We start from the raw sequence: 25,169 nt of genomic DNA, 5'->3' as shown, positions 1-25,169 counted from the left end.
CTTTTCTGTGCCCCTCTGCTCCCTCACCATGCCCCACTTACTCCGTAAGAACCCAGGGTTCAGAGGTGCATCTGTGTGAGTTCACCTCCCACCCGGGGAAGAAGGCACCTTGCTTACTCCACCATCTGAGCACTTGCTCTGGTTGGCTGCCCTGCCAGCCATTGTTCCTCACTGCTGGCGGCCTAGCCAGCCGCTTCTTCAGCTCGCCACCTTGCCAGCTGACTGTCAGTCACCTTCTGCTGCCACCTGCCTCTCTGTTGTGACCTCTGAACATCAGTCTCTTAGTGATTTTCAGCTCTTTGCAGGCTGTGAAGAAACACTGCCCCACCATAAGTTGTTTCAGCTCTCATCTGAGCTTGTTAATATAACAAAAGGCTCCTAATGAAGCCTATTCAGCTGTGTCTTTGAACAGTAGGAAAGAACAGATTAAACCAGACTGGGGACTCTCCACTCCTCCTAGTTGGGATACCTGTTCCTGCCCCTTTTACTTTTCCAGAGGTCTGACATTCAAGCCCCTGGCTTAGTGAGGTCCTTTCAGCTGAGGGTGACCACTCAGTCAGGACAAATTTAGCACAGTTCTGCTCCCCTTTAGTCATACAATGAAGATAACAACATTTCACTACCCCTGCATTCAGTGCTAAAATGATTTGTAACCCAACACCAGCCAAAGGTGATCATTCAGAGCTACACAACTCCTGTCTTCTAGATACCTACACAGAGTAGGTGTGTTCATGTAAATACAGTTTGTTCCTGAAGTCTCTCCCCGTCCTGAACTAGTTGTCAGGTCATAGTTCATTCAGACTTTGCTTACAGATGTCTGTAAAAGGATATGCCTGTTCTGTAGTGCCCCTTTCTGGTTAAGTAAATATAACTCTTCTGCCAGGTGGAGTTGGCAGCAACCAGTGCCGGGTTCAATATCTATGGGTTCCTTTTCAACAGTACAACACAGAAATGGCTGGAGCCCCCACCCAGTAACCTGGTACAAGTACACACCATCCCTCGGTGCCTCTAAGAGGCAATACTTCCCCACACACAAGCACAGAGCATGAGTATAGAAGATAAACTTTTAATGAAAGGAGGGAAGACACCCGACAATAATTAGGGAACATGCCACAAGGAGGATTAATAAACATAAATCTGTGAGCAAAACATCCACCCCAGAGTGCGTGGGGCAGTGTCTTCTGTCACAGGTTCTTAAGTTCTACAACCAAAAGTTCCCTTTCCATGCCCCTCTCTGTTCCCTCATGACACCCCACTCATAATGGTTGTCCTTGATCAGTGTGGACCCAGAGTAAAGAGGTGCATCTGTGTGAGGTCACCTCCCACCGGGGGTGAGGGGTGAAAGGCACCTTGCTTGTTCCACTGTCTGAGCATTTGCTCTGGTTTCACTGCCCTGCCGGCCAACCACTGCTCCACTGGCCGCCCCGCCAGCCACTCTGTGTAATGCTGGCTGCTCCACCAGCCGCCACTTCACTGGCCGGCTGTCGCTCCGCCAGCTGCCCCACCAGCTGCCATTCCACTCCACCAGTCACTGCTCTGCCGGCCACCTTCCTGCAAGACGCCGTTCTACTCCACTGAACACCTTGCCAGCTGCTGAACTACACACAGTCACCTTCTGCTGCCACCTACTTCTCTGTTGTGATCTCTGTGGGTCAGTCTCTTGAGGTTCGCCTCAATGAGTGTCATCTCTTAATGGGGGAGCTTGGCTGCTGAAGCAAGCTGGCAGAAATGCTGTCCCACAACAAGTGATTTAAGCTCTAGTGATCATTTAACAAAACAAAAGACTCCTAATGGAGCCTTACTTAGCTCTATTGTTGAACAGTGGGGAGGGGCAGATTAAACTGTGCCTGGGGCTTTGAAATAGAGTCCACACCTTCTGGCAGGGACACCTATCCCCACCCCCTCCTACTTTCACACTAGTCTGGCATTCGAGCCCCTGACTTAGTGAGTTTGTTTCAGTTGAGAGTGACCCCTCAATCAGGACAGGCTTAGCACAGTTCTGCTGTCCTTTACTCATACAATAACGATAACAACATTGATAACAACATTTCACTACCCCTGAATTAAGTACTAAAGTGATTTGTAACCCAACACCAGCCAAAGTTGATCATTTGAAGCTACATAACTCCTGTCCGCTGGATACTTAGGCGGAGTGGATATGTTCATGTAAATACAGTCTGCTCCTGAAGTCCTTTCCCCTCTCCAGCTAGCTGTCAGTGGAAAGCTCATTCAGACCCTGCTTTCATAAGTCTCTGCTGCAGCCTGCCTCGGTTTGCCCTTTTGATGAGGTAACAATGAGGTCACTTTAACAGCCCCATCAAAAAGAAGCCAAACTCTCTAATTAATGTCAGCGTACCTCTATTTAATAAAGTAATCTGAAAGGAACAGTTGAAATGAGTTAAAGGCTCTACCCTCTGAGTCCAGACAAAACATAAGAGTCCCCACACAAAAGTTTCCGGATTCCAGCAACAGATTCTTCTGCTGTAAGGCCTCAGGCTTCTCCCCTGCCTGGAGAGCCCTGCATTCCTTCTCCTGCTTGCTCAGGGTCTCTCCCTGCCTGGAGAGCTTTGAAGTCCCAACTTTTTGTTTGTTCCGAGTCTCTCTGACCTCATGGCTTCCTGCTGCTCTTTTATAGATAGGCTTGGTAGAACTCCATTTTTTCCCCTCTCTCATGTGTGGCCCATAAACTAACTAGCTGGGACTGGCCAGCTCCAGGTCTTTGGCTCCTAAAGGGGCAGGCCACCCCGTTACAATGTCCAAAACCCATCTCTTCATTAGCATTAAAGATCTTACATCTTTATACAAGACTATTATTTCTTTGCTGATGTCTGCTTATCAACAATATGATACAATATTTTCAGATTATACATGTCTCAAAGTTCTATACAGCCTTTAGGAGCCGTTACCTCTAGGAATGTTATGAAAAACAGTCATCGCCCACAATTCAGCTTGCCCATAAATCAGTCAGGTATTTAACAACAATCCATTGATCTTGTAAAAACAGCTGATCTTGTTCTTCTGACCACAATCTCATGTGATAACAGTGCTATGAAATGAAAACCCAAACACTATCCTTGATTTGACCTTCGACTCTAATCCCAAATCCCAGTTTAATTTGCATCCAAAAACCATCTCATGAATAGGCTTTAGCTATAATAGTGCTGTGGTTAAGAGTAGTAGTAGTAGTAAAAGACAAACTGCAAGCTGTCTCTGGTGTCTGCTCTTGAGACCCAAATACACATTTCAGGAATCTCATAATGTCCCTAGTAAAACCTTTTTGAGATCTGTCAAATTGCTGGGCTCAGACTGGTTCTTGGCTCAGGCCTATTTGGATTCAGCTGGAGTATCTCCACAAGATAATTCAGCACAGAAAAGATAACCCACTCACACAGCAATGAGGATTGTCATCCCTCAGGATACATATGCTAGTACATGTAGGCTGTTTTCCAGATGCTTAAGAATCTTCATTAGTTAATCCCCTTGTGTTGGTTCTTTTCCAGAGGGACCAACATGATCTCGGAGTGCATGTTCACTTCACTTGTGTTGAAACTTAGTTCTGTTGAGTAAAATTGTATTACACACAAATGCATTCACTCAGTGGTGTAGCAAACAAGATCAGATTCTGAGTTTTGTTACATATGTGCAAACCAAGTGTTATGTACAGGGTTGGGATAGATTACTGGTGCAAAGTGGGAAACAGAGACTACATTATCAGAGTGGTAGCCATGTTAGTCTGTATCAGCAAAAACAACAAGGAGTTCTTGTGGCACCTTAGAGACTAATAAATTTACTCCTGGACCCAGCCAACTTACTCTCTGAATCCCAATATGGTCTGTGGTCTGCTCCTGGGGCAGTGTAACTATGCAACATGGGCTTATGGCACAGTCACACTCTAGCCCCCAGATAATAAATATTATCTTATTTCAGGGGTTAGGCTCATTTGTGGATAAGACAGATTGGGTCTGGGCAAGTCTCTCCAGGCATCTTGACACTAATAGCCATTTTTCTGTGTCCCACTCCCATCTCTATGCAGAACCATTATTTCATATACAAGATCTGCCAAATACTCCTTATTCCATATACCACTCTCCCTCTTCTGTCAGCGCCATCAACATTCACTCATGCCATTTGTTGTCACCAGCAAGTCAGTAGACGCATGTGTTTCCTTGGACCTACCTGTGACAGGTGTGCTCAGATCACTGATAACCAGCATGTCAGAAATTTGGGGAACCAGGCCATACTCCTGCTGTGTTAATAATATACAACATTAGTAACTGCTTGTTCTGATCTTCCATTCACATAATGAATAAACAAGGTTGCCGAAGTAAAAAGAAGCTCTGTGCCTTCTGAAAAAAACCTCTTGCAGATGCTGGAGGACACACGTAACATAGACACAACCACCATGGCTTGGTCCTTACAGTTTGACAAGCCACAGCAAATTGCTGTAGAGAAATATCAGTTTAATTTGCAATGCTTTATTGAGGAAAGCAATAAGGCAATGCCCTTTTAGCTGAGAAAAGGTGGCAAACGAGTTTGGCCAATCACAGAAGGAAATAGAGACAGATATTGTATCTTGAGGAGAGAAGGCTCATCTTCCCCTGAATTCTGGCTGGGTTTTTGTCTCCTGAAAGAGATGGTGGTGTGACCTTTTCCCCAGTTACTCCTCAGAAGCAAGAAATGGACAGAACTTTCTGAGAGGCTGCCCGAGACTATGGAACAAAATCCCACAGAAACTAAGGACCATCACAAATCTCACCACCTTATGCTCTAAGCGCAAGGTGCATTTCTTTGACCTTATAAAAAAATCCCAAAGGAAGCGCTCCACTCCACACACTGCTCCCTCTGGAGAGAAGATGAGAAAACAAACATGTGACGGATGTTAGTCATCTTGCTCAATGCACTACTGAAAGGGGCTCAGACACTACAGTGATGAGCGTGGCATAAGAATCTGTCTGGAATGGAATGGAATGGAATCCAATAGGAGAATGAGGATCCTGTGGAGTTTTCAAGGACAGGAGTTATTAGTGGATAGGGAGGAGGAGATCTACATATTAACAGCTTCTTTCAACAGTGTCTCAAAAGGGGAACGGCAGAGGCACACACACTCCCATACACCACATACACCTGGCCACCCAGCTAGATGGCCATGATTGTCCCGGAGGCACAATCACTCTCCGAGCTCCTCTGGAGCACTGGGGTTCTGAACTGGCACCAATGCAAATGACTGCCCCAAATTTTTCTCCAGCTCAAGCATTCACAAACACTGAATCAAAGGTGTGGAAAATTCCATCCCAGCGGCTCCATGGGCTAGAGACAGAAGAATACTCTGGAATATTTCTGTGTTATTATTTGCCCAGCTGACTAAATTTCTTCAGCCATACCATCCTAACCCTGTATGTACAACATACATAGCACTGTATGGGAGGAAAAGATCAGCATGTACTGTACCTGACACGGAGCAGCATCAGAAGCTAACCAGATTCTGATTCTGTCTGAAGGGTGTGGGATAGGTGTGAGTATAGGATCAAAGCATTTATACCTATAAGAGAGAGATGAAAACACAGGGTTGTTATTGTTGTTAAATTTCTGCAGGAGCAGATTGTTCATGCCAGGGTATTTTTATCTTGTTTGTGAGCACATGTAAAATAACATGTTAAGTAAACCAGCAGTATACACAGAGAGGAAGCATCAATCTAAAGGCAACAAGGTCTATCGGTCTGAAGCTAGGACAATGTATCAGGAATGTATAAGTTCTAACCCTGGCTTGCCCTGCTGTGTGGCCTTGGGCAAGTCACTGGAGGCTTGATCCTACCAGCTGTGCCTGCTGAAAGATGCTGAGCGTTGTCTGTTATCCGACAAGAGTATAAAGGATCACAGAAAAAGGTCAGCTTCTTCTAGCACTGATCAAGTGACTGTTAGCAAAGGAAAAACAACATTGTCCCAAAAGCTTGTCTACCTGCCTCTCTCTACTTCACTGTAGAACTTCTACCTAGCACTTTTCCAGGTTCCCTTCCAACCAGGCTTCCTGCTACAGCTTTTAAGGAACAGTACACATATGCTCCCAGTATCCCTAGTGAAGTCAGCAGCTGTTATAGGCACTCAGCCTCTCATCAGATTAGTCTTCAGAATTATAGCCCCCTAATTCACAATGACCTGATTATTCTAAATATAATGAACCCCCTATGAAAAGGAAGATTTGTTTTTGATTGAACATTGATTCATCAAAGTGTTTGTTTATCCTCAGAAAGACAACTCCCCCTTTCCCTCCCCATCTGCCCCTCCCCAAAAATGTATATTACCTTCTATGAAGAAATATCAGCAATCCTCCAGTGAAGATCATGGAGGAAAACAAAATTGGTATGAGCAGCTTCCAGGTGTTCATTTTATTATCCTTATATTCTTAAAAAGAAGAGGGAAAGTTAGTTTTAGTAAAGTGAAGAGAATATAGAATCCTCAAAAGGTTCAACCATAAATGGTTGCATTATATACTCTAAGGCAGGGGTGAGCAAACTGTTTGGCCCAAGGGCCACATCTGGAATGGAAATTGTATGGCAAACCATGAATGCTCACAAAATTGGGGTTAGGAGTCAGGAGGGGGTGAGGGCTCTGGCTTGGGGTGCGGGCTCTGGTGTGAGGCTGGGGATGAGGGGTTTGGGGTGCAGGAGGGTGCTCTGGGCTGGGACTTAGGGGTTCAGAGGGTGAGAGGGGGATCAGGGCTGGGGTGAGGGCTCCAGCTGGGGGTGCAGGCTCTGGGGTGGGGCTGGGGATGAGGGGTTTGGGGTGCAGGAGGGTGCTCCAGGCTGGGACTGAGGGGTTCGGAGGATGAGAGGGAGATCAGGGCTGAGGCAGAGGGTTGGGGCACAGGGGGGTGGCTCAGGGGTGCAGGCTCTGGGCGGCGCTTACCTCAAACAGCTTGGGGAAGCAGCGGCCTGTCCCCCTCTGGCTCTTACACGGAGGTGCGGCCAGGCGGCTCTGCTGCACACTGCTCCATCCACAGGTGACTCACCTGCATCTCCCATTGGTCGCAGCTCCTGGCCAATGGGAGCTGTGGGGGCAGTGCTTTGGGCGGGGGCAGCATGCGGAGCCCCCTGACTGCCCATACGCATAGGAGCCGGAGTGGGGACATGCTGCTGCTTCCGGGAGCCACCCAGAGCAGCCCGAGTCCTGCTCCCTGGCTGGAGCTCTGGAGTGGGGCAAGCCCCAGACCCTGCTCCCCAGCAGAAGCTCAAGGGCTGGATTAAAATGGCTGGCAGGCCGGATGTGACCCGCAGGATGTAGTTTGCCTAGGGCCTCTTTTCTATGAATTATTGAATCAAATGATAATATGCTCCTTTTTGCAATGCTATAAATCCAAAGATAACACTTCTTTGAGATTTTATGAGAGGTAGTGGATAGAGCATTGGAGTGGAATGAGGGAAACCTTGGGTGTATTCCTAGCTCTGCCACCTACTGGCTGGGTGACCTTGCGTAAGTCACTTTGCCACACTGTGCCTTAGTGTTTTCCATCTGCAAAATGGGGATAATGATACCGAACTCTTTTGTAAAGCATTTTGAGATCTGCTGATGAAATGTGCTATATATAAGGTGGATGTTCATTTATTAATTATTAATTATTAATTATTATTATTACTATTTATTATAGCTTCCAGAAGTATTACTGTTATGCTGCTATTCTATGCACAATAGAATTGTTGTAGGGACATCTGCTTTTGATGTAAATGTTCTATAGGTTCAGGTTTTATAGCTCAGTACTTGCTCATACATTATGTAGTTCATTCAATGTGGTTTATATTGGGTACATTTTAACCTTGTGACTAAAGTTGTTCCAATTCTTTGCACTCAAAGCTGAAACCATGCAAAACGTGCCTGAATCAAGGTTCCTTGTGTCTTCAAAACTGAGTCCCAGATTCAGAAAAAAAATGTCATTACATTTCTGATTAGATAGTAAAATCTTTAGGGCAGGAATTGTCTTCATGTGTGTTTATACAAGACCTATTGCGCTAAGCCAGGGGCGGGAAGCCACGGCCAGCACATTCCTCGGCCCACGCCGCTTCCTGCAGTACCCATTGGCCTGGAGCAGCGAACCGCGGCCAGTGGGAGCTGCGATCGGCCAAACCTGCCGACGCGGCAGGTAAACAAACTGGCCCGGCACGCCAGGGTGCTTACCCTGGCGAGCCGCATGCCAGAGGTTGCCAACCCCTGCGCTAAGCAGTACTACAATACAAATAATAATAACCATCTTTGAGTGAAGCCTAGCTGATTTCGTGATTTCAGCTCAGACTGGATGTGGGCTGAGGACAGGGCTGGCTCTAGGTTTTTTGCCGCCCCAAGCAAAAAAATTTTTGGCTGTCCCCTACCCCAGCCCTGGGCTTTCCCCCCACTCCACCAGTGCCCTCCCCCACCCACACCCCCTGCCGCCCCAGCCCTGGGCCCTCTCTTCCCCCCACATCCGCACCCCCTGCCACCCCAGCCCAGGACTCCCCCCTCCAAACGTGACCTCCTCGTTCACCACAGCAATCCCCGTTTACACTTGCAGTGGGGATCAAACCGTTTCTCCTATTTTTATTTCACTTTAGTATAAATCTCGCCCCCACCCTCCGTCCCCTGCAATCTCATCTTTAGTGCTACAAATGCACATGGAAGGCATAGGGACTAACCCTCAAACTTTGTACCTGGAAAGGGATGGGAATCTAGTAAAGAGGGTTCAGGCAGAGGAGTGGGTGTGGGGGTGCTTGGGGGCTCTACACTGGCAGAGAAGCGGGGTGTGATGTACTCGCGGAGGAGGGTGGAGGAGGAGAGGGAGTATCAGGAGGGTTGCGGGAGAAGAGGTGCAGAGAAGAGGTGCTGGAGGAGAGGGCTGGGGGAGGGTACAAGGGGAGAGGTGCGGGTGAAGGGAGACTACAAGGGGAAGGGGTGCGGTGAAAGAGCGATGGGGGGAGGTACAAGAGGAGGGGCTGCGAGGGGGGTTGGGGGGCTGCAAGGGCTGAAAGGGGCAGGTGCTGACAGCTGCTTCCCCAGTCTCGTGCAGACAGAGCCGAGAGGACAGACACTGACCCCAGGTGCCTGAGCCGCGGGGGTCCCCTGACGGGGCAGTATCTGCTGCCCCGCTCAGAGCCGGGCTCTGCCTCTCCCCACCCAGGGCAGGCAGCGCTGGGCTGAGGCGGGGACGTGTGTGACGGGCTGGGTCCGGGGGCAGAAGGGGGTGGCGACAGTTCCCTGGCAGCTTGGGCTGCCCAGCCACTCGCCCTGTCAGTGCGCGAGCCGGGATCCGCGCCCCCTGCCCAGTCCGGTGGCACCCTGCACAGCCCACTTGAGCGGGGAAATGCCGTGCCGTCCTGGGGAGACTCAGAGCAGCAGCAGCAGCAGTGGCAGCAGCGGTGGCGGCAGCAGGACCCCTCCTCCCTCCCTGCATCCCGGGCCCCACTTCCCTCCCTCCCCGGCTCCTCACACACTCCACGAGCCCCTCTTGCCGCTGCAGCCCAGGCTCGGCTCCAGGGGACGATGATCTGGCTCTCCAGCGGCAGGGCTCTGGCCAGGGCTGGCTCCCGGCTTTTTGCTGCCCCAAGCAAAAAAAAAGAGGGGGGGGCAGAGTGCCGCCCCTTGGAAAGTGCCGCCCCAAGCACATGCTTAGAGCACTGGTGCCTCGAGCCGGCCCTTGCTGAGGAGGCCATATTTGAATGTGGATTTGTTTTAAATTAGGGTTGGGGCTCAAAACTGAACCAAAGCTTAGGTTCAGATTCCTTTGAACAACACACTTCACAGAATGTAACTCAAAATGGCAGAAACCAGGTAAGGTTAGTACTCAGGTTTTTCATCATTTTGTGCTATAGTCAGGCTAGATGTGTAACTGGTTTTAGATCCAACCCAGAGCAATTTCAGAGCGTGTAGGGCTTGAATATGGGCTTTCAGTTTGAGCGTAACTACATATATTTCACATGGTTCTATTGTGAAATCAGGAGAAACTAAGCAATTTACAAACTGGTAGGCAGAGTTGTATGTAAGAAGGGCCTTTAACAAATCTTTATACACCTTAAGATGAACTAGGTATTTTTCTCAAATGTGTGTTCCGGAGATAAATTCAGAGCAGGGTCTGCTGTTTTCCATTTTAGCAGCTGGTTTTATACTGAGTGAACGACTCAGCTAACTCTAGGTCTCCTTAGACAGACCAGAAAGAAAGGAACTCGGAGCACTCCTTACCCCAGCCAAAACACCAGGTCTACTCTCCTTCTGACCACACTCTTTGGGGACCGAGGAAGAAAAAACAGTACACTTTTCCCTGTCCTCTGGGGCTCTGGTTCGGGAAGGTATCAGTCAGGGACTGCTCGCATGCTTCAGGTTAGGCATGTGTTTAAGTACATTGTTCAATAGGGATCTAGGGATGGGTAAAGGAAGATGTTGCTCCTGGCTAGCAATCTCCCCACCCTAGCACACAAACCAGACAAACTCCTGATGGAAGGAAGGGAAAAAGGACCAGGAGTACTTGTAGGGTGGAATGCAGGAAGGAGGACCTGGCAACCTGGCTTTTGAGAGGGAGGACGCAGTGGAACATATTCCCCAAATATCCAAGGATGCTGTTATTGGATATGGTTAATTCTCAGATCCTGTGCTCATTCCCGGGGTTTAGCATGAGTTTACAGTAAGCCATGTCTGTTTTTAACATGATCACCTTTGCAATTTCTTTTAGATTTGCTCATATCTGAAGATCAGGAAACCAACTGCTACTCATATGAGGGAACTCTGCTATTCAATTTTGTTTCTTTTTTTCTTAGCAGCTATGGGTGGAGGGTAAATAAACCCATTTTCTCTTCTCAAAGGATCAAGTCTTGTTTACATATTTTACACCCCCTGAGCCATCCCTGATTCATGTCCAAGCTGAAGATGATGCCTGGGTTACAGGGCTGAGTGACTGGCAGGATGGTGGTATTGTTCATAGTGATAAAGGAAGGAGGCAGCAGGAGGGTTTGGGAGGAAAGATTAAAAGCTCTCTTTTAGCCACGGTAAGCTTAGGTGATGGCTCGGTGTTCACAAGAAGATGTCAGAAAGACAGGCAAAGATTTTCATTTGGACAAGAGTCAGGTCTGGAGCAGACAGGTAGATCTGCAAGTCACCAGCATAGAGATGGTAGTTGAATTTGTGTTTGTGGATGAGATTGGGCAGAGATAAGGTGGAAAGATGGAGAAGAAAAGGGGACCAAGGGCGGAACCCTGTAGGAGACCCACAGAAAGCTGGATGGCAGATGAGGAGGATCCTCTAAAGGACACACTGAAGGAATGATTAGATATGTGTAGGATTTTGTGCGCAGGCTCATGCACACACATACACACACAAATATATATTTCCATATATATGCATATAGGGCTGAGTGCTCTGTTGCTCTGTGGCCTCTTTACACCAGTCTGACACCATCAAGATGCCAGAAAGGCAGCAGGTTCTCTCATCGGGAATACCCCAACATAGGGGTTTCCCTGGATAGCAAAGAGGTGGCATAACCCTTGCATAGTGGGTGTAGCCAAGTGTCCGTGTGCTCCAGTTCTTCTTGGCTGTTACAATGTTCCCTTGGGACCATGGGCAAGGAGGTATAAATTGGACAGCTCCAGAATGTGAAGAGATGAAAAGGTGGTATAAACCTAACTTCCTACTCCCTCCAATTCCTAGCTCTGCCAGAATGAAAAATTGTTCCCATGATCTATTAACAGGGCTGAATATATTAGGCCAACTCCTTTGAGGGCAACATAGCTGCTTTGCATTTGGGCCATTGATGGATTTTGTTCATAGAGCCAGTGTTTCTGCTCTCAGAAGGATCACTCCAGTTCAGGGGGATGTTCTCCAGTAATGCAGAGGCCACTAAACTAGCTCTGTGCTTTAGGGTAAGGGAAGTGGCTGGAGGAAAGGAGTCAGGTCTGGGATGGTCCTACACTGTGCTAACTCCCAGTCGAAGTTTTCCCTCTTGGAACAATTAGCAGCCAGCCAAGGGAACAGCCCTGCACACAGTGGCCCCAGGATCAGGGGAGTGTGATCTTTGGGGGCAAGGACTGTCTTTCTGTCCTGTGTTTGTACAGCGCCTAGCACGAAGTGGTCCTGTCCATGACTAGGGCTCCTCAGCACTTCACTCCATCTTTGCACCCCTTCTCCCAACCTGCACTGCATGTAGTCTGGCAGGCCCCCAAGACTTGGCCTGCTATTCCTATTTATTCTGGCATTGCCTTTTGGCAGCTAAAGTTCTTCCCTTTATATATTACGAGTCATAGAAGTCTGGTAACTTACCATTATTAATAAAAACTGGTTCACTCCATTCACTCCAAATCTTGTTATGTATACATGTTGTTTTCTTTGCTCTGACTTGAATAACATATTGTTTTGCAGGATCATGAATTGGATGCACATATTCCTCTTCAGAAACATCTACGAGCTAACACAGTTTTTGTTTTAGTGATTTAGCAATACAACTCAGAAACATATAATACTAGAGACCTCAAATATCATTGTCTCTCTTTCAAACCTAATAAAGATGTATTTTTAGTTACAGTGTTTATGGTAAATCACAGTCTGATTACTAGCTGGGGTATATGAAAAATCAGATTCCAAAACAAAAGGGCAAAGCCTGGGAGCTGATAAGATGGGAAGCTACAGAATAGGAGAATTTTGATATACAAAGAGCAATGATTCCTTTTTAATTTTCTATTAGCGTGAGCCTGAAAAACATATTAAGGCCAAGCTCTTTTGTTTTTATTAGGTTTTGGTTTTGGTTTTGTTTGTTTAGGGTTCTGTTTGTTTTGGCTTGGTTTTGTCACAGATTTGTATTTGTTTCGCTAAAGAATAGCCTACATTTTCAAAAATAACTAGCAATTCTAGGTGCCACAATATTGGGGTAACTAACCTTAAAAGGGACCTCAGAGTGACTGTTCAGCATTTGTGAAAGTCAGAGCCCATTAAGATCTCTTAAGTTGGACACTGAAAAATTGAGGCACCTAAAATAATGAGTTATTTATGACAATTCAGGCCAACTATCATACATGTGCAATAATACATGCCTTACAAGAGGCAGGAAAAAAAGGAGGGGAGGGGACTGTTACTGACAAGGAGAAGCAATAGTGGAAGAAAGATACAAAGGAAAAAACTAAGAGGCAGAGAGCTGTGCAGGGAGGTTGCGATAACCTAAGCAATAAGATCTGGAATCATTATAATTTTGCAAGGCAGAATGACTCCAGTGGCATTGAGGAAGCATGTAAGGTGCTGGCTACACCACACCTTTAAAAAGATTTAGCATGCTGTCTTCTCAGCATGGGCTGGTGCACAGCATAGTTGTGACCCTATGTACCATGTGACTTTACTCTCCTCCTGCAAATCCTTCCTGACCTCCATCTCAGCCTTCACTCCAGAAATGCCACAAACGTTAATATGCTACTTTCTATAAAAGCAACTAAAACATCTCGGGGGGAGGAAGGATGTTCCAAGGCACGCATGGCAGTTAGGTGACCAACTCCCACTGACTTAAAATGGAAGTTAAGCACCTAACTGTCCGTTGGGCTTTGACAAATCTTCCTCTAAAATACCAAACTTAGCCTGGGTAACAACCTTTCACTGATATAACCTTCATCCTTCTCTGCCCCCACCTCCAGGCTTTATTCACTGTTGTCCTTTGTTTTATGATACTTAGATTAGATCCTGACAATGTGCTTCATGTGTGCCCTCCTTATGCACAGAGATAGTCACATGTTGACTTCAGCGAAGGCTACAGGTGCTCAGTACCTCACACACTCAGCGTACTTGTGTTTAAGAGTCTAAATACAGACTTGGCTAAAACCTAACTTTTTTGCACCGAATTTGAAAATGCTGAGCAATGCACGTGTCTATTTTGAAGAAGAAAAGTACAGTTCTAATAGTGCATGTGGGTTACAAAGGCAACAATATGCAACTAGCACACTTCCACTTTATATTGTGATTTTCAAAGAATGGGCATATATCAATTTAGTAGGGCTGTCAAGCGATTAAAAAAATTAATCGTGATTAATCACAGTTAAACAATAATAGAATACTATTTAAATATTTTTGATGTTTTCTACATTTTCATATCTATTTATTTCAATTACAACACAGATTACAAAGTGTGCAGTGCTCACTTTATATTTATTTTTGATTACAAATATTTGCACTGTAAAAAAAAAACCAAAAAATTCAATTCACCTCATACAAGTACTGTAGTGCAATCTCTTTATCATGAAATTTGAACTTACAAATGTAGAATTATGTACAAAAAAACTGCATTCAAAAACAAAACAATGTAAAACTTTAGAGCCTACAAGTCCACTCAGTCCTATTTCTTGGTCAGCCAATCACTCAGAGAAACAAGATTGGTTACAATTTGCAGGAGATAATGCTGCCTGCTTCTTGTCACCTGAAAGTGAGAAGGGCGTTTGCATGGCACTGTTGTAGCTGGCATTGCAAGATATTTATGTGCCAGATATGCTAAAGATTCATATGTCCCTTCATGCTTCAACCACTATTCCAGAAGACATGCGTCCATGCTGATAATGGGTTCTGCTTGATAACGATCCAAAGCAGTGTGGACTGATGCATGTTCATTTTCATCATCTGAGTCAGATGCCACCAGCAGAAGGTTGATTTTCTTTTTTGGTGGTTTGGGTTCTGTAGTTTCCGCATCAGAGTGTTGCTCTTTTAAGATTTCTAAAAGCATGCTCCACACCTTGTCTCTCTCAGATTTTAGAAGGCACCTGAGATTCTTAAACCTTGGGTCGGGTGCTGTAGTTATTTTTAGAAATCTCACATTGGTAGCTTCTTTGCATTTTGTCAAATCTACTGTGAAAGTGTTCTTAAAATGAACATGTGCTGGGTCATCATCTGAGACTACTATAACATGAAATATATGGCAGAATGCAGGTAAAATAGAGCCAGAGACATACAGTTCTCCCCCCCACCCCCAAGGAGTACAGACACAAATTTAATTGACGCATTATTTTTTTAACAAGCATCATAAGCATGGAAGCATGTCCTCTGGAATGGTGGCTGAAGCATGAAGGGCCATACAAATGTTTAGCATATCTGACATGTAAATATCTTGCAACACCACTTACAAAAGTGCCATGCGAATACCTGTCCTCATTTTCAGGTGACATTGTAAATAAGAAGCAGGCAACAGTATCTCCTGTCAATGTAAACAAATTTGTTTGTCTTAGTTATTGGCAGAATAAGACATAGAACTGAGTGGACTTGTAGGCTCTAAAGTTTTACGCTGTTTTGTTTTTGAGTGCAGTTATGTAACCAACAAAAATCTGCATTTGTAAGTTACACTTTCACGATAAAGAGATTGCACTTCAGTACTTGTATGAGGTGAATTGAAAACTACTATTTCATTTTTACAGTGAATATATTTATAATCAAAAATAACAATATAAAGTGAGCACCGTGCACTTCGTATTCTGTGTTGTGATGGAAATCAATATGGAAAATGTAGAAAAACATCCAAAAATATTTAATAAATTTCAATTGGTATTCTATTGATATAAGTGCGATTAATAAATGTGATTAATTTTTTTGAGTTAACTGAGATTAATTGACAGCCCTACAAATTTAGCTGTCCAAATAAATTTGAACATAACTTTTCAGCTCAGCTGCTTACATTTTATAGTGTCAGGTGCTTTAAAAAAAACTAAGGCAGATGAGATCCCTCTCTAAAGTAAATACACCTCTACCCCGATATAACACGACCCGATATAACACGAATTTGGATATAACATGGTAAAGTGCTCCAGTGGGGGGGGCTGTGCGCTCCGGCGGATCAAAGCAAGTTCGATATAACGCGGTTTCACCTATAACACAGTAAGATTTTTAGGCTCCCGAGGACAGCGTTATATCAGGGTAGAGGTGAATTACAAAATATTAATATTACACTGTATTCATTAGTAAAACTAATTTAGATGCTTGAGCTATATAGGGAAGCTTTTTCAGATCTTCACAGCACTCATAAAAAACCAAGACTGGATGTTTTATTGTAGGATTTTTGCCATCACGTACAAATTATGGCATTTGAAATACACAGGTTACAATCTCAGTCCTGCAAAGACCTACATATGTATTTGATGCAGGTGAATACTGCCATTGAGTTCAATATGTGTAACATTAAGTGCACAGGTAAATCTTTGCAGGACTGGGGCCTAAATCTATATTTTGAGAGTGAACTACATATCTAGTTTTATTTTTCCAATACATTTTTATTTTGAGGGGAGAAAAATATCTGATGGAAAGTTGGCAAGTCTTAATTAAATTCATGCTGAAATTTTTATGTTCAATTAATTTCCTGTTAAAATGCAACATTGTGCTTTAAGGCCCCGATTCAAGAAAGCACCTAAACACATCTTTAAGTGCTTTTCTGAGTAGGGATGTTTCCTTCTTGGTGTGCAAAAATACTCCAGTCCATTGTCCAGAGTTTTCCAATGTTATTGTAGTCCTAGGTTTTAGCTTAGATTGGACCCAGCTCACCAGTAGCTCAGTGCAGGGTGCTCTCTCTATTCTGAGCACAGATAAGATTCAGAATTCCCACAACTTGCTTCCTGTGCACCTGGAGTTCTGTCTACACTTAGCTTTGCAAGCATGAATTGTGGAGTCCTTTCTCTGCTTTTAGCTTCCAGTGTCTTTTGTTTCAAAGCATATCTATATGTATATGAATTTAAAACTGTAGCAAGAACTACAAAAACACATTTACAGACATTCTTAAGGGAAGATATGCATAAGGCCTAGAGCTTAGGCTATATACTCTTTCACAATTTCAACTAAATACTGCAATTATGACAACATTTGCATGCATATAACACCCCTCATACACTCAAGCACTCAAAATGCCTATGCCAATGCCTATGGAGATCAGTTACTTCTATTCACCAGTTTCAGAGATACTGAAACTGTAGAAGAAATTTAGGAAAGGAGTATAGTATAATAGCAAATCTTTAATTTGACCAGGACATACCCATCCTCTTGCAAAACATATCACAAGCTCTTAAATGACAAGTGAGTCTTCATTTTAATATCTCATTTCAAAGACAGCCTCTCTAGCACCCCAGTATTTGCTAAGGAAGTTTTGATCAGCAATGACTCAGAAGTAGAACTGCTCAACATTTTTCAACACAAAGATTCAAAATCAAACTGGTCTTTTCAATCAACATTTCTCATGGAAATTTGTCAGTATTGTTGATTTTTTTTTCATTTTTCACAAAATAACGAATGCCTATATTTTTTAAATTGAAAATATTGAGATGGTTATCAACATTTTTCTTTTACCAAAAAATCTGCTATTTAGTAAACAAAAAATGTCAGTAATCATTTTATAGTGTTTTCAGTAAAAAAGAAAACAAAACAAATGAAAACCTGGTTCCTTTCAAAATGAAGAAAACTTTCTACATCTTCATGAAAATACGTTTTCACTTTTTGACCAGCTCCACTGAGAAGAAAGAATGATAAATACTAGGTCATTTGCTGCAGGGCTTGGGATTTCTCAGAAGTTCAACCAAGACTTGATTCTGTTTAACCTGAGCGGGGAATTAGTTGGTATAGAGCTGAGGTTATATTGGTTACGAAATATTACCATATATTACCTCTAGATCTGTAATTTTCACTTGGTATGTAAAGCAATTTTTGTTTGCTGAACCAATAGTAGGTGGTGGTTTCCAGTTAATTTTAATGCTTCTCTTTTCAAGTGATATAGACACATTGATTGGAGGGTTCAGTTTCTCTGGCAATAAACAAAAACAGAATATTTCACGTTCTTTCGGCAAGCAGGCACGTGAATGGAATGCAGCATATCGGCAGACTGCAGCTTCTGTTTGGCAGTTTCAGTCAAAGTAAAGTATGCTGTTCACATTTTGGTTAAGTAAGCACAATAGTCTAGTGTAGCTTAAAGCACAAGTTTTCCTAGGGTCTGAACAAAGAATTCACACCTGAAAAAAGTTCAAAGGTCCACATAATGATCTCAGTTACAGTGTAAATCTGAGGTGATGTCAGTAAATCCCAGTGATGTAAATCAGTGTAAATGAATTCAGAATCTAGATCAGAGTGTAGATGAGAGTAAACATGGTGAGCCATCTTCTGAAATAAGTTACAGTGGTATAAATCTGGAGTGCCTGTACCAATAATTCTATTGCTCGGTTATCAATTGAATTAATAAATTCATAGAGTTTAAGGCCTCTAGAGGGACCATCAGATCATCTAGAATAATTCCAGATGTATGGCAGTGTAACTGAGGTTTGAATACAACCCATTAGGTTCATAATGTAAAAGGTGGCTACGTATTTATTGTAACTGAGATGTGAACTAGAACCAACCAGGAAACTACCCAGACCTTTTATGAGAAGCTTTCCCCCCTCTTCCCTGGGTTTAATCCAGAGAAGTAAATGAATAAGAAACTTATTGGATCAGCCATAATTATCAACAGAGTTACAAATAGCACTCACTGAAACTCTTCAACTAAAACATTTTGCATCAAAAGGTTTCAATGAAAATTCATTTTTAAAAATGAATATTGCCAATAAGTATAATTTAAAATCTTCCTTTTTTAATTAAACCCCAACACGAAAATTTTGTGGATTTGTTTTTAAGTTTTTGTTTTTATTTCCCCTTTTGTGGTGGTAAAAAGGGGGGAAAAGAAATAAAGAGGATTGAAATGGGGAGAAAGCAGGGATAGGGGAAGAAATTAGGAGAAATGAAACTTCAAAAACAAAAATGTTCTATAAAAATGTTCATGAAATGTTCTAAATAAACTAAAAATGATTACTTTTCAAATTGTGCAGGACAGAAATGATTTTGAAACATTTGAATTTTTTTTCACAAAACAATCATTACCATTTTTTGAACAGCCCTAATTACAAAGTGATTTATATAAGAGATTCTTTGATTTTTGATCTTTATGTCAAACTCCTACAAATGTCAATGAATTATAAAAGCAGAATATACCCCTTTGAATTTAGTGAGTCATGCTTTCCCCCCTCCCCTCCCCTGCAGGAAATCACAAGCAATTGAACATTTCACAATGCTAGGCAATAATGAAAACACCTACCTAGTCTTTGAGGTGTAAATTTTTTGTAATAGGAATGGTTTTCTGAACTGTTGCTTAGTTCCTTTACCGTTATATTAAATCTGATTTTATTAGTATTAGTGTGATTAAAATATACTTCTTTCATGTGACATCCAATGTTTTTGTTCTTTGCATTTGTTAAATATAGTTGGCATTGGAACTCTTCTCTACTGTGCCTGTAGGACGCAAATAGAAGTAATGTAAAACTCAGATGATTTTTAATATTATTTTGTGCTTGTTTTAACAGGATCCTTACCTGTAGGAAAGAAAATACTGAGCATCCTCAGGAGCTTCTGTTTTAATGTCCCAGGTACAATTTAAATTGGAAATGTTATATATGATGCATGAGAAATTTTGGATATATACTGCAACCAAAAAATAAAGAAAGGAAGAAAGAAAGAAAAGAGACGGATATTAGCATGTTGCTTGTTTTACATTGATTCTTGAAGTGATTGGTGCCAGTACAAATCCAGGAGAGAGACAGGAGAGGGAGAGAGGGATCCAAGTCTCTAGAATTGAGTTAAAGGATGTGTCTGCCTTTGCCTTATAGGGCATTGGGAACATTCCTCTTCCTATTGCCAGAGGTCCCTTTTGAGACATTTGCAGAAACATTCAATAATTCCTATTCCAGTACGTATCTTAAGGAGCCCTCCTGGGATTCCCCAGCACCCATGTGCTATGGGACTTCCATAATCCATTCAGTTGCTAGGGAAGTCCAAGAGGATCATGGGGTGCTTCTGTGTCTGAGTCAATAGAGTAGAGGTGGTAATTTTGTAACTGTAGCATGCTTCCACCCATCTCTCCCATTATGCCAATAGCATGGAGTTGTGTCCCTGAGTATCTTGGCTATTAGCCATTGATGGACCTACCCTCTATGACCTTATCTAATTTTTTATTAACCCAGTTATATTTTTGGCCTTCACAACATCCCCTGGCAATGAATTCCACAGGTTGACTGTGTTGTATGAAGTGATTCCTTTTGTTTGTTTTAAACCTGCTGCCTATTCATTTCATTGAACCAGTGACTGCTGGTTCTTATGATATGTGAAGGGGTGAATAACACTTCCTTATTTACACCAGTCATGATTTTATAGAACTCTATCATTATCCTCCCTTAGTGTTTTACAGAAATGCATACCAAAAAATAGCCAGCACAATAAAGAGCTATTAGTCAGGACTTCAGAACTGGTGCATCTCTAACTTTTTAATCAGACATTTTTAATATCCTATCAATATGCAGAAAACTAGCTGACCTGGAGGTGCCTTGTAAGTAAATTCAGTCCAGTTACTCTCCTTTATAAGGTCTTCTGTTTCTTTTGAAAGAAGCTGTGTTTTAACTTTAGCATGGAAACCAGAGTGTAACCCAAGTCTTATCATCTTTTCCTTTTCTTCAAGTCTTTCCTGGAAGAAGAAAACATAGAATTGCATTATAATGAAGAGTTCTATGCAATAGCCAATTAATATTATTATTATTATTAAAGGAAAGCTCTGCAAACTACAGACATTAAATAAGGCATTTTCTTATTTTAGTAAAACTATGTGTAAAGTGTGTTGTGACTTACTTCTTTTTCCTGAGCTGTATCGAACTTATAAATCAAAACATACTTCACATAATATGTCATCATTTCTTCTGTAATGTTACTGTTCCAGGATAGAATAACTCCAAAGTCATGCTTAGCAACGTGCAGATCACTAGGTGCCATAATAGAAGCTGTAAATACAGTAAGATGAATGATAATTATTATTATATTATAGGTGGGGCTGATGGTACAGCCCATTCTTGAGGTTGCCCAACACTTCTTATTCTAAGACCCTGTTTTCAGTTGCTTCTAACTTTACCAGACTTTAACTGTTTATGTTGAAATTTTTCATGTCCAATGTTTACCTAAAGCTGAAGTGTTGTGCCATTTCTGAGAACAAGGCTAGCAAAGAATTCATTTTTTGAGCTGCTTAAAAAAGTATTGAGACCTTTTATTTGAAATACTATAGAGCACCGATGCTTTAGTGCAGGGACCTGACATTTGGCAGGTGGGGTGGCCTTTGTGTCAGATTTGCCTTTTGCTGTCCTCATGAAAATCCACTCAAATTTGGCCAATTTATAAGCCTTTTGAAAAACTGCAGTTTGCACAGGTTCAGTTGAGAGTTCTTAGATTTTAGCAGCTAAAGTCCCCAAAGATTCTTTCCACACTGAGCAAGCTCCAGCCCTGTGCAATTGCAGCTCTAGACTACTGCAGGCTGTGCAAGGTCTGGACACTAAAACGGAGAGCAGAGAGCTTGTCTCTCCTGTGCTCTCAATGCCCCGTCTGCTGGGCCCAAGCAGCCTGGAGGAGGAAGCTGCCTGATTCAAATTCAGATGGGATGAGAGCAGAGGTGTAGCTAGGACAGGAAAACTGGGTGGGCCCCAGCTTTCAGGTGGGCGGGCAATGATGGGGGATGAGGGGAGGGGGACAGGACAGCTGGAGGCCCTGATGAGGGGTGAGTCAGGAAGGATCGGGAGTGCAGGTGTCCTGGGGAATGGGGTGAGGGAGGAAGGAGGGATGGAGGCCCACTTCCCCCCACCCCCACTTACTGCTCAGCAGGTTCCCGGGGCAGGCAGGTTGTGGGGAGCGCCCATGGGGTAGACAGGAGTACCAATGGGGCTTAAGCTCTGGCCACCCCTCACAAACCTGTCTCAGTGTCTGTCAGCCCAGCCTTGTGCCCCTCCTGCCTGTGCCGTGCGCTGCTGCCCTGGTCTCTGGTCCCAGGGCTCAACGATAGCCCCACCCAGACCTGCCCCTTGAGGCGCAACCCCCGCGGGGCTAGTGCTGGGGCCAGAGACCAGGGCAGCAGCGCGCAATGCCGGCAGGATGGAGACGCGGCCAGGCTGAAAGACACTGAGCCAGGGTCGGGAGTCCCAGCCTGTAGATTCGGGGGGCTCTGGCCCCAATTTGAGAGGGCCTGGATTGTAAGTGTGTGGACTGCAGCCACTCAGGCCCACCCAGGGCTATGCCCCTGGATGAGAGCCAAACCTGTGGGTGGGAGGTGACAGGGCAGAATAGATATGGACAAGGATCTTGTAAGGGGGCAGCAGACTCAGACTAAAGGCTCATGGCAGGGGAGAGGAAAACTGGGACTGGAAGTTAGGGTTGAGGGGTGACTGGGATTCCTGAGCAAGAAGACTAGCTCTTGGAGCTGTTGGGAGAGGAAATTGGAACTGGATGTGCGGGGGGCAATCTTAATAATAGGCAATGTTATAAGCACCAATATTAATGACAGACAAAAACCTACATTAAAAGAACATTATTAAGAATGCAAGGAAAAGCACTCCAAAATTCATCATCATCATCATCACTCCCATAACCACATTGGTCATTGGGGCACCATCACTGATGAGCAATCAACGAACTGTCTCCACCCCTGATGATTGTTTGTCAGTGCTTGAGTCTCTGTGAAGTCCATTCCTGTCCATTCTTTTATGTTGTCAATCCATCTCTTCTTCTGTCTACCTCTTCTTCTCTTCTCCTGTACTGTCCCTTGGAGGATGATCTTGGATAGGCTAGATGAACTTGTTACATGGCCGAACCACTTCAGTTTGTGCTTTTTCACAGTCGTCAGGAGGACTCCATATGACCCAGCGCATTGGGTGATGATGTTGCAGACCTCTTCATTAGCGACATGGTCGAAATAGGATTTTACAAAAGTATCTCATCTCTACTACCTGTATTTTCCATTCAAGTTCTGATGTAAGGGTCCATGTCTCGCACGCATACAGAAAAATGGAGATGACGAATGGTGCAGCAGTTTCAGTTTGGATTCCAGGGAGATGTTCTTATTCCTCCAAATTGGCTTTAGTGTTGCCACTGCTGCTGTTGTTTGTGCAGTTCTTGCCAGAATTTCTGCCTTGGATCCTTCATCAGGGATGATTGCCCCCAAACACTTGAACTGTTTCACTGTCTCCAGCTCTTGTCCACTGACAGTGATATGTGAGCTGATCCCATCATGTTTGTTTGTCATCAGCTTGGTTTTATCTGCACTGATTTCCATGCCATATTTTGCAGAGGTTTCATCCAATCATTTCACAAGGTTGGCAAGTTCATCTTTGCTGCCTGCCAGGCCGTCAATGTCACCAGCGAACCAAAGGTTTGAGATTGATCGCCCCGCAATTCTGACTGTGGATGTGTGAATTTCTAGGGAATCAGTCATTATGTGCTCCAAGTAGATGTTGAACAGTGTGGGCAAAAGAAGGCAGCCTTGCTAGATTCCAACAGTGGTGTGAAATCAGTCTCCTATTATGCCATTGACAAGAACTGCACTGCTGGCCTTGGCCTACAGTTGTTTAATGGTAAGAATAAGCTTACAACCAATATTGTACTTCATGGTTGCCCAGAGAGCTTTGAACCATACTCTGTCAAACGCCTTCTTGAAGTCAACAAAGACATGGAAGATGTCCTGCTGGTGTTGTAAGTACTTCTCACACAGAACATGAAAGTTGAAAATCTGTTCTTTGGTACTTCTTCCAGCATGAAAACCAGCCTGTTCTTCAGTGATGATACTCTCTGCTTGTGGCTTCAATCTGTTCAATATGACTTTCAACATCACTTTGCTGGGATGGCTAATTAAGCTTATAGTTCGGTAATTTTGACACAATTGCAGGTTGCCTTTCTTTGGCAGAGTGATGATTAGTGACTGTGTCCATGTGAAGGGCTACTCACTGGTTTTCCAGATCTTGTTGCAGATCTTGGTGAGTACATCTGTTACTATTTCTCCTCCGAATTTCATCAATTTGGCTGGGATGTTGTCAATACCTGTAGCCTTTCTGTTCTTGAGTGATTTCACAGCTGTCTCCACTTCTTCATGTAGTATTGGAATGTCATCCTCCTCTGTTGAACTGGGCTGTCTAAGACACTAGGATCTCCATTTCTCTGGTGGTTGAATAGATCAGAGCAGTAGTTTGTCGACCTATTGATGATGTCCATTTCTTCTGTAAAACTGTTCCCTTCTTTGTCTTGAATTGCGTGAGTTTTGGTCCATCTTTCCTTCGTCAGATCTTTTACAACCTGGAAGGCTCGTTTGCTATTTTTATTATTGATACACTCTTCAATTTTAGAGCATTGTTTTACGATCCATATCTCCTTGGCCATCTTCATTCTTTTCTTGATCTTTCTGCCAATTGCTCTGTATTTATCAACTCCCTCGGTGCTGTTCTTGTCTCTCTTAAGTTCTCTTCTAATGTCACACATTTGTAGTATTTCATTTGTAACTCATGGTTTAGTCTTCTTACGATGTTTCCCAAGGATGTCCATTGCTGCCTCATTCGTTACAGCATTGAAATTGTTGGTCATTGTTTCTACATCTTCCTCTAGAGCAAGCAGTGGGGCAAATTTTCCGCTGATCACTGATTGGAATGACTCTGCAATGTTTTGGTCTCTGAGTCTTTCTAAGTCAAACTTGGTTCTGGTGAACTTTGGCCTGATGATTTCCCTTAGCAAGAGCCAAAAATTTAGCAGCACAAAGTCGTGATCAGTTCCCTTATCAGCACTGGGGAAGCTCCTTGCTTTCCTTCTGTTAATACCAGAATGAAATCGGTTGTGCACCATGATGTAGTCAATCTGGCTGTGATGTAGATCATGAGGTGCATGCCACATTTATCGTCTGGCTGCTTTATGTGCTCCTAATGTGTTTGCAAGAACCAGATTGTTATAGCTGGCAAACTCCAAAAGTCTCAATCCTCTCTCATTGGTTACCACATTACAGAAAGGGCCACAATAATCTCACCAATCTGCCTGTGCATCAGTACCCACTTTAGCATTCCAATCTCCCTGCACATTAGGATATCTTTTTTGTCTACCTTATCAATGATGTCTTGGAGCTGATTGTAAAAATCTTCAATTTGCTCATCGTCATAGTCTGTTCTAGGGGCGTAGACTTGTACCACTGTGATATAAAATGGTGCTGCCTTTACACAGATGGAAATAAGCCTGCTGGACATTGGGCAGCATCCTAATACTGAATTCTTGATATCTTTATGCATAAGAAATCCTATGCCATTGACATGTTTGTCCTCTCCACTGTAATAGAGTACATGGACTTCTTCCATTAGTACCTCTCC

At 43.6% G+C, this 25,169-nt stretch overlaps 1 protein-coding gene across 1 annotated transcript; it reads right to left on the bottom strand.

Annotated features, from left to right (window-relative positions):
• On the bottom strand, positions 1 to 24,705 carry LOC117878703 (interleukin-5 receptor subunit alpha-like). Its single transcript, XM_034773105.1, has 11 exons — positions 24,342 to 24,705; positions 20,644 to 20,792; positions 20,335 to 20,482; positions 19,338 to 19,446; positions 19,064 to 19,257; positions 17,607 to 17,743; positions 12,265 to 12,409; positions 6,300 to 6,399; positions 5,449 to 5,539; positions 4,177 to 4,246; positions 1 to 3,556 (listed from the first exon to the last, which is right to left on the bottom strand). The coding sequence occupies exons 1-11, from the start codon at positions 24,703 to 24,705 to the stop codon at positions 3,468 to 3,470; spliced, it is 1,596 nt and encodes a 531-aa protein (XP_034628996.1). The 3' UTR covers positions 1 to 3,467.
• Positions 24,706 to 25,169: the final 464 nt, after the last annotated feature.

Source organism: Trachemys scripta, chromosome 1 (assembly GCF_013100865.1).
Source record: "Trachemys scripta elegans isolate TJP31775 chromosome 1, CAS_Tse_1.0, whole genome shotgun sequence".
Lineage (NCBI taxonomy): Eukaryota > Metazoa > Chordata > Testudines > Emydidae > Trachemys > Trachemys scripta.
The sequence above is the reverse complement of the archived record's forward strand: the minus strand, read 5'-3'. Positions and strand labels throughout refer to the sequence as shown.